We start from the raw sequence: 10,021 nt of genomic DNA, 5'->3' as shown, positions 1-10,021 counted from the left end.
TAACTCTTTATCCACATTATAGCAGGGGGTGTAAAGTCATAACACCCTCTGTTCTGTTAGACAGGTAACTCTTTATCCACATTATAGCAGGGGGTGTAAAGTCATAACACCCTCTGTTCTGTTAGACAGGTAACTCTTTATCCACATTATAGCAGGGGGTGTAAAGTCATAACACCCTCTGTTCTGTTAGACAGGTAACTCTTTATCCACATTATAGCAGGGGGTGTAAAGTCATAACACCCTCTGTTCTGTTAGACAGGTAACTCTTTATCCACATTATAGCAGGGGGTGTAAAGTCATAACACCCTCAGTGTTCTGTTAGACAGGTAACTCTTTATCCACGTTATACCAGGGGTTGTAAAGTCATAACACCTACGTTTTTTCCAGCAGCAGACTATGATCGAACGTGTCAAAAGCCGCACTGAAGTCTAACAAAACATCCCACACAATCTTTTTATCATCAATTTCTCTCAGCCAATCATTCATGTGTGTTAGCGCTGTGTTTGTTGAATGTCCTTCTCTATGAGTTCTGAAAGTCTGATGTCAATTGTTTTACTGTGAAATAGCATTGTACCTGGTCAAACACCATTATTTCCAGAAGTTTACTAAGTGTTGGTAACAGGCTGATTGGTCGGCTGTTAGAGCCAGTTAAGAGGTCTTTATTAGGTAGTGGTATAACTTTAGCGTCGGTCCTGTCCTAGTAGGCTTGAAGATGTGGCAAATAGGAGTGGAACTATCGTCCGCTATTATTCATTTTCCATCCAAGTTGTCAGACCCCGGTGGCTTGTCATTGTTGATAGACACATTTTTTCACCTCTTCCACACTCACGTTACAGAATTTAAAATTACAATGCCTGTTCTTTCATAATTTGATACTTGGATGTGTAGTGTCAGCATTTGCTGCTGCCATGTCATGCTTAAGTTTGCCAATCTTGTGTGATGTTAAATATGAGCCACTATCGGTAACCACCGTCCGTTATACCCTCACAACTGTCACTTTAGTTTCCATTTCTTTCCTCTGATCCGGAGGGTCGCTAGCAAGTGGATCATATTTAATAGCATACTGTAGTGAGACATCTTGATGTACAGTACACCTCCTGGACAGGACACTAGTCTATCTACTGTTTCTATAGTGAGACAACTTGATGTTCGGTAAGTTGCTGTTGATAAGAGTGTTTGCTAAATAAATTCGATGTAAATGTAGTTGCTTTGTGAGATGGTGATAAAGTTCACAGTTCGCGTTTGTTATGTAAATGCAAGCTGGGCTTTGGCTCCAACTCAGGGTCCTCTGGCCCAGTGAGATGGAGATGAAAAAAGAAAAGCCTTTCGGGTAAAACACCAGGGTAAATCCCGAATAGAAAGTCGCCATAAACAACCAATCAGAACAGGAGAACAACTTTACATTTTTTATTTGTTTTATTTCTCACATTACGTCAAAAAAGCCACTTGTGATGGGAGAGGGTCGGAGGTCGAAGATTTTAAAAAACTTGAACCCTGACCAAGAGGGTAGACAGTCAGCTGTGATGGAAGGAAGAAGAAAGGCGTAGTTCAGGTCAGAGTTTAGTTGATCTTGGGGTGGCGGTAGTCCTTGCCGGCGAACTTTGCCTTGTCTCCAAGCTCCTCCTCAATCCTGGAAGTGTCAAAGGTTAGGGATTAGAGGTCACAGTTTCAGTCATGGAATCATAGAGAATCTCTAAAATGGCCATTGGCATCCTAACAATATGACAAGAAAAAAAAAGTATCCATCTTGGTCAGGAAAACTTTCAATCTGGAACAAGCAGTAAACATGTCGTCCCCCACAAATGATGCAGCACCTTGACAGCAATTGAAGCTTAAGCGGGACTTCAAAGTTCGGAAATGTCAGTTTTAGTTTAGCGCCCCCTTGTGCCAATCAGTGTAATTAGCTGGGTCTCTATGGCAAGACGCACCAGTCACCCAAGTTAGGTCAAAATTGGCCCAGTGGTGCCTGAGATACAGCGCATGACTAACTTCCATATTAACGTACGAATGGACAGAGATCCAACTCCATTGAGGGGGACACCTAGTCTAGTTGTATTGGTCAGGGTACAGTAGCTGTCGTCAGGGTTGGGGGTTATTTCCATTCAGGAAGTAAACTGAAATTCCAATTCTCTTTAAGGCTTTTCAATGAGGAAAATGTTGCATTCTAAATTGGGTTTACTTTCTGCATTCATTTGCATATTTCCATCAGGGAACGTCTTCTCTGTGAAGTTCGGGTACAACAATGCAATTTGCCATTGCACTCCTCAACGCAATTTTTTAAAACTTTGGCAAAGGGTCATGTCTACAAAACTTAATGCACTCTGTCCGCAACGATTGTAGTTTTGGGAACAGAAAACTGTATTGAGACTGAATGTTTAATTGATGAGAAAAAAATGTGCAATTTTCATCTAGCTACATCTTCCTCCTTCTCCCACTTCCCACTTCCTCCTTCTCCCACTGGACTTCCTCTAATCACCATATTTGGAGTGGAAGTTCTAAACTGATTCTTCAGATGTACAGGGCATTCTGAAAATATTCAGACCCCTCGACTTTCCACTTTGTTGCGTTACAGCCTTATTCTAAAATTGATTAGATTTGTCCCCCCCCCCCTCATCAAGCGACACACAATACCCCATAATGACATCACAATACCCCATAGTGACATCACAATACCCCATACTGACTACAAAAACAGTGCTGCAGAGATGGGAGAACCTTCCAGAAGGACAACCATTTCCACAGAGGTACTCAGGAGCTCGGTCAGAGTGACCATCAGGTTCTTGATCACCTCCCTGACCAAGGCCCTTCTCCCCTGAAAGCTCAGTTTGGCTGGACGGACAGCTCTAGGAAGAGTGTTGGTGGTTCCAAACTTCTTCCATTTAAGAATGATGGTTTTTGCTCTGACATAATCTGTCTACTGTCAGACCTTATATAGACAGGTGTGTGCCTTTCAAAATCATGTCCAACCAAATGAATTTACCACAGGTGGACTCCAATCAAGTTATAGAAACATCTCAAGGATGATCAATGGAAACAGGAGCTACATTGAGTCTCAAGGCAAATGGTCTGAATACTTACGTAAATACGTTTTTGTTGTTTGTTTTTTTCATTATGGGCTATTGATTGATTGAGGATATTTTTTGGGCTGCAACGTAGCAAAATGTGGAAAAAGTCATGGTTTGACAGGTGTGTGCCTTTCAAAATCATGTCCAACCAAATGAATTTACCACAGGTGGACTCCAATCAAGTTATAGAAATATCACAAGGATGATCAATGGAAACAGGATGCACCTGAGCTCCATTTCGAGTCTCATAGCAAAGAGTCTGAATACTTATGTAAATAAGGTTTGTTGTTTATTTTTAATACATTTGCAAAATGTTCTAAACACGTGTGTGGATTGTTGAGGGAAAAAACTATTTAATTGGTTTTAGAATAAGTCTAACGTAACAAAATGTGGAAAACCTGAATGCCCTGTATACATCATGTGAGAAATCTGGCTCCTATCAGTGTTATGTCTGTCAGTCTACCATATATTAACTGAGGCAGTCTAACATAACACTATATATATATATATATATTAACTGAGTCAGGGTGCAGTAACTAGTGTATTCCTGTAAGGGTCAGTCTACCATAAGGCTCCAGTATATTAACTGAGTCAGGGTGCAGTAGCTAATTTATTCCTGTAGGGGTCGTTATAACTAACCTCATCAGCTGGTTGTATTTGGCCAGACGTTCTGATCTACAGGGGGCCCCAGTCTTGATCTGTCCAGTGCAGAGTCCGACCACCAGGTCAGCGATGAAAGTATCCTCTGTCTCTCCGGAACGATGAGACACCATCACACCCCATCCGTTAGACTGGGCCAGTTTACACCTGTTATTCACCGAGAAGAGATGGTCAGGGGTATATTCATTAACGCACACTGTATCAAAACTGTAGCAACGGGAAAAAAATAAGTGTTTGTTATTTGACTAATTTAGGTCCCTCCCCGTAACGGCCTGTTTGCTTCAGTGTGGTTCCTAGTGAATACATCCCAGGTCCTATAATATAGCCCCTGTGGAGCAGCTCTGCCAGGGGGCCCCTGTAGCCTAGTCCCTGTGATGCAGCTCTGCAAGGGGGACCAATACTTACGCCTTGATGGACTCTGTGACGGAGCCGATCTGGTTGACCTTGAGGAGCAGGCAGTTACAGGCCTTCTTCTCCACAGCCTGCTGGATACGCTTGGGGTTGGTCACGGTCAGATCATCTCCCACCACCTGGAGAATAAAATACAGATTATACAGGTTAACATCACAGTAACTAACAGTAATGCTTGGTCACGGTCAGATCACCCACCAGGGTTATACAGAACACACACAGAGAACACACAGGGTTAACACAGAGAACACACAGGGTTAACACAGAGAACACACAGGGTTAACACAGAGAACACACAGGGTTAACACAGAGCACACACAGGGTTAACACAGAGAACACACAGGGTTAACACAGAGAACACACAGGGTTAACACAGAGAACACACAGGATTAACACAGAGAACACACAGGGTTAACACAGAGAACACACAGGGTTAACACAGAGAACACACAGGGTTAACACAGAGAACACACAGGGTTATTATACACGATATATAGAGTTAACGCTTGGTTTGCAAACATTGCTAAAGACCCATTGTCCCTTTGTAATTATGGAGTATTGGGTGTTAGATTGAGGACATTTTTTATAAATCCATTTTAGAATATGGCTGCAACGTAACAAAATGTAGAAGTAGTCAATGGGTATGAATAGTTTCCGAAGGCACTATATGAATACAGAGAGGTCGACCCCCTAGGCCGAGGGATCAGACCCCCTAGGCATCGGTAGAGATAAACAGTGAACTAAACAAACTGGACCCACCTGGATGTCGACAGCAGCGGTGAACTTTGACCATGCAGCCCAATCATCCTGATCGAAGGGATCCTCAATGGACTGGACTGGAGGAAGAGGAGAGGAGTTAGAGGGGAAGGGTGTATATACAGTGTGTGTGTTTCTCTACGTACCGGGATATCCCTTGATGAAGCTCTTGTACAGATCTCCCAGCTGATCCCCGGTGATGTACCTGGCAGGGTCGTCAGGTGACTTGAAGTCCAGGTCGTACTTTCCTGCCTTGTAGAACTCCGAGGCGGCCACGTCCATGCCGATGATGATCTTGTCTGGGTAGCCGGCCTTCGCAATGGCTGACTTCAGGAGCTCCAGAGCTGGAGGGAGAAGGAAGGGTTTTAAAAGTACCATGCACCAGGGAGCCCTAAGACCCTTAGGGACAGTCCCTGTGGCGTAGCTCCACCAGGGGGCCCTATAGTTGTAGTCCCTGTGACATAGCTCCACCAGGGGCCCCTAAGACCCTTAGGGACAGTCCCTGTGGCGTAGCTCCACCAGGGGGCCCTAAGACCCTTAGGGATAGTCCCTGTGGCGCAGCTCCTCCAGGGTGCCCTATAAACTCTTACCCTCGTTGTTCTCCAGGATGTTGGGTGCGAAGCCGCCCTCATCTCCTACGTTGGTGGCATCCTTTCCGTACTTGGCCTTGATCACGTTCTTCAGGTTGTGGTAAACCTCAGCTCCGATCCTCATGGCCTCGTGGAAGTTGGACGCTCCGATGGGCAGGATCATGAACTCCTGCATGGCCAGCTTGTTACCAGCATGGCTACCACCGTTGATCACGTTGAAGGCCTGGAGAGAGGGAGGAGAGAGGTGTAGAAGAAGAGGTTAGAGCTTGTTTATATTTGAGATTCTTCAAAGTAGCCACCCTTTACACACTCACTCGACCTCACGCCTTGGTTTTCGGTAGACATGTTTTGGTGCCATTTCCCAGATCTGCGTCTCAACACAATCCTGTCGTCTCGGAAGTCTGTGGACAATTCCTTCGACCTCATGGCTTGGTTCATGCTCTGACATGCACTGTCAACTGTGGGATCTTATATAGACAGGTGTGTACCTTTCCAAATCATGTCCAACCAATTGAATTTACCACAAGTGGACTCCAATCAAGTTGTAGAAACATCTCAAGGATGATCAATGGAAACAGGAGCTACATTGAGTCTCAAGGCAAATGGTCTGAATACTTACGTAAATACGTTTTTGTTGTTTGTTTTTTTCATTATGGGCTATTGATTGATTGAGGATATTTTTTGGGCTGCAACGTAGCAAAATGTGGAAAAAGTCATGGTTTGACTTTTATTTTTTTTAATTATTTTTTTACACACTTCCTGTCGAATACTTCCTGTGTATATGAATATAAATAAACACAGAAGTATGTTGACACCCTTACAATCCGTGGGTTCTATTTCAGACACACCCATTGCTGACAGGTGTATAAAATTGAGCACACAGCCATGCAAACTCCATAGACAAACATTGGCAGTAGAATGGCCTTACTGAAGAGCTCTGACTTAACGCGGCACCGTCATAGGATGCCACCTTTCCAACAAGTCAATTTGTCAAATTTCTGCCCTGCTAGAGATGCCCTGGTCAACTGTAAGTGCTGTTATTGTGAAGTGGACACGTCTCGGAGCAAGAATGGCTGAGCAGCAAAGTGGTAGGCCACACAAGCTCACAGAACAGGACCGCCGAGTGCTGAAGCGCGTAAAACTCGTCTGTCCTGGTTGCAACACTGACTACAGAGTTCCAAACTGCCTCTGGAAGCAACGTGAACACAATAACTCTTTGTCTGGAGCTTCATGAAATGGGTTTCCATGGCTGAGCAGCCACACACAAGCCTAAGATCACCATGCTCAATGCCAAGCGTTGGCTGGAGTGGTGTAAAGCCTGAACTCAACTCCATCGAACACCTTCGGGATGAATTGGAACGCCGACTGTGAGCCAGGCCTAATCGCCCAACATCAGTACCCGACCTCACTAATACTCTTGTCGCTGAATGGAATCTAGCCCCCACAGCAATGTTCCAACATCTGGTGGAAAGCCTTCCCAGAATAGTGGAGGCTGTTATAGCAGCAAAGGGGGACCAACTCCATATTAATGGCCATGATTTTGGAATGAGATGTTGGACAAGCAGGTGTCCACATACTTTTGGTCATGTAGTGTAGGTAGATGATGGGTCAGGGTTAAATCTGTACTCATGGGGCAGGGTGATGTCCTGCTTATATTATATAGGTAGGCATATGATGGGGCAGGGTTAGGGTTGAATCTGTACTCATGGGGCAGGGTGATGTCCTGGTTATATTATATAGGTAGGTATATGATGGGGCAGGGTGATGTCCTGGTTATATTATATAGGTAGTATATGATGGGGCAGGGTGATGTCCTGGTTATATTATATAGGTAGGTATATGATGGGGCAGGGTGATGTCCTGGTTATATTATATAGGTAGGTATATGATGGGGCAGGGTGATGTCCTGGTTATATTATATAGGTAGGTATATGATGGGGCAGGGTGATGTCCTGGTTATATTATATAGGTAGGTATATGATGGGGCAGGGTGATGTCCTGGTTATATTATATAGGTAGGTATATGATGGGGCAGGGTGATGTCCTGGTTATATTATATAGGTAGGTATATGATGGGGCAGGGTGATGTCCTGGTTATATTATATAGGTAGGTATATGATGGGGCAGGGTGATGTCCTGGTTATATTATATAGGTAGGTATATGATGAGGCAGGGTGATGTCCTGGTTATATTATATAGGTAGGTATATGATGGGGCAGGGTGATGTCCTGGTTATATTATATAGGTAGTATATGATGAGGCAGGGTGATGTCCTGGTTATATTACATAGGTAGGTATATGATGGGGCAGGGTGATGTCCTGGTTATATTATATAGGTAGGTATATGATGGGGCAGGGGTCAGGGTTAAAGGTTAAACCTGTACTCACGGGGCAGGGCAGGATGACGTCCTTGTGTCCGGCCAGGTCAGCGATGTGTCGGTACAGGGGCACTCCCTTCTCTGCTGCTCCTGCCTTGCAGACCGCCAGAGACACGCCCAGGATGGCATTGGCTCCAAACTTAGCTACAAGCCAAGAGATTTAAACAGTGATTATCTCTCCTCCAGTTGTATGTTGCAGCTTATTCAAGGGAGCATGGACACATTACCCAGAGATGACTTAGTAGGAAGTGATCTAACTTTCAATGTTAATAAAGTGAATTAAAGGAATCAAGTGAATTAAAGGAATCAAGTGAATTAAAGTAATCAAGTGAATTAAAGGAATCAAGTGAATTAAAGTAATCAAGTGAATTAAAGTAATCAAGTGAATTAAAGGAATCAAGTGAATTAAAGGAATCAAGTGAATTAAAGGAATCAAGTGAATTAAAGTAATCAAGTGAATTAAGAGGATGAGCGACGTACATTTGTTCTCAGTTCCGTCCAACTCCAGCATGAATTTGTCAATCTTCTCCTGGTCAACAACGCTGAACTTCTTCTCAATCAGTTTGGCGGCGATGTCCTTGTTCACATGATCCACCGCCTTAACGGTACCTTTAGAGATAGTAAGAATGATTTGATATTTAGAGAGGGGCCTTCATGGAACACAACACCGTCAGACCAGACCTAACGATCACAGAGACACTGGATATCTCCTTTCTATACAATGGTCTCATCTGTGACAGCAGCTCCATTTTAAAGTAGTCCATTTCTATGCATATGGGCAGTTCATAAATAAATGGAAAAAGGTACCACCTGGAGTAACTATACTCTTAGCAGGGAAGGTTGTAGTACCAGTAACAGTAGTAGTAAGGCAGCCCCCTTAGTAGTAGTGACTAGCTCAGCAACAGCAATAGAAGCAGCAGTAGCAGCAACAACAGCAGTAGCAACAACAGCAGTAGCAACAGCAGCAGTAGAAGCAACAGCAACAGCAGTAGAAGCAGCAGTAGCAGCAACAGCAGCAGTAGCAACAACAGCAGCAGCAACAGCAGCAGTAGCAGCAACAGCAGCAGTAGCAACAGTAGTAACAGCAGCAGCAAAAGTAGTAACAGCAGCAGTAGCAACAGCAGCAGTAGAAGCAACAGCAACAGCAGCAGCAGCAGCAACAGCAGCAACAGCAGCAGTAGAAGCAACAGCAACAGCAGCAGCAACAGCAGCAACAGCAACAGTAGTAACAGCAGCAGCAACAGTAGTAACAGCAGCAGCAACAACAGTAGTAACAGCAGCAGCAACAACAGTAGTAACAGCAGCAGCAACAACAGTAGTAACAGCAGCAACAACAGTAGTAACAGCAGCAACAACAGTAGTAACAGCAGCAGCAACAACAGTAGCAACAGCAGCAGTAGAAGCAACAGCAGTAGAAGCAACAGCAACAGCAGTAGAAGCAACAGCAGTAGAAGCAACAGCAACAGCAGTAGAAGCAACAGCATCAGCAACAGCAGCAACAGCAACAGTAGTAACAGCAGCAGCAAAAGTAGTAACAGCAGCAGCAACAACAGTAGTAACAGCAGCAACAACAGCAGTAGCAACAGCAGCAGTAGAAGCAACAGCAGCAACAGCAACAGTAGTAACAGCAGCAGCAACAACAGTAGTAACAGCAGCAACAACAGCAGTAGCAACAGCAGCAGTAGAAGCAACAGCAGCAACAGCAACAGTAGTAACAGCAGCAGCAACAGTAGTAACAGCAGCAGCAACAACAGTAGTAACAGCAGCAGCAACAACAGTAGTAACAGCAGCAGCAACAGTAGTAACAGCAGCAGCAACAACAGTAGTAACAGCAGCAGCAACAGTAGTAACAGCAGCAGCAACAACAGTAGTAACAGCAGCAGCAACAACAGTAGTAACAGCAGCAGCAACAGTAGTAACAGCAGCAGCAACAACAGTAGTAACAGCAGCAGCAACAGTAGTAACAGCAGCAGCAACAACAGTAGTAACAGCAGCAACAGTAGTAACAGCAGCAACAACAGTAGTAACAGCAGCAGCAACAACAGTAGTAACAGCAGCAGCAACAACAGTAGTAACAGCAGCAGCAACAGTAGTAACAGCAGCAGCAACAGTAGTAACTGTAGTAACAGCAGCAACAGTAGTAACTGTAGTAACAGCAGCA

The 10,021-nt window shown here is 44.4% G+C and overlaps 1 protein-coding gene across 1 annotated transcript in view; it reads right to left on the bottom strand.

The window, feature by feature from the left end:
- Positions 1-1,392: 1,392 nt before the first annotated feature.
- eno3 (enolase 3, (beta, muscle)) overlaps positions 1,393-10,021 on the bottom strand; it is a 17,122-nt gene continuing 8,493 nt past the window's right edge. Inside the window, exons 4-11 of the mRNA XM_042327957.1 lie at positions 8,341-8,469; positions 7,871-8,004; positions 5,483-5,705; positions 5,039-5,236; positions 4,896-4,972; positions 4,131-4,255; positions 3,705-3,872; positions 1,393-1,630 (exon numbers count right to left, since the gene is read on the bottom strand). Of these exons, the coding sequence (XP_042183891.1) occupies positions 1,561-1,630; positions 3,705-3,872; positions 4,131-4,255; positions 4,896-4,972; positions 5,039-5,236; positions 5,483-5,705; positions 7,871-8,004; positions 8,341-8,469 (1,124 nt within the window). The 3' untranslated portion in view covers positions 1,393-1,560. The remainder of the gene's footprint in view (positions 1,631-3,704; positions 3,873-4,130; positions 4,256-4,895; positions 4,973-5,038; positions 5,237-5,482; positions 5,706-7,870; positions 8,005-8,340; positions 8,470-10,021) is intronic.

This window comes from Oncorhynchus tshawytscha, linkage group LG10 (assembly GCF_018296145.1).
Source record: "Oncorhynchus tshawytscha isolate Ot180627B linkage group LG10, Otsh_v2.0, whole genome shotgun sequence".
Taxonomy (NCBI): domain Eukaryota; kingdom Metazoa; phylum Chordata; class Actinopteri; order Salmoniformes; family Salmonidae; genus Oncorhynchus; species Oncorhynchus tshawytscha.
The sequence above is the reverse complement of the archived record's forward strand: the minus strand, read 5'-3'. Positions and strand labels throughout refer to the sequence as shown.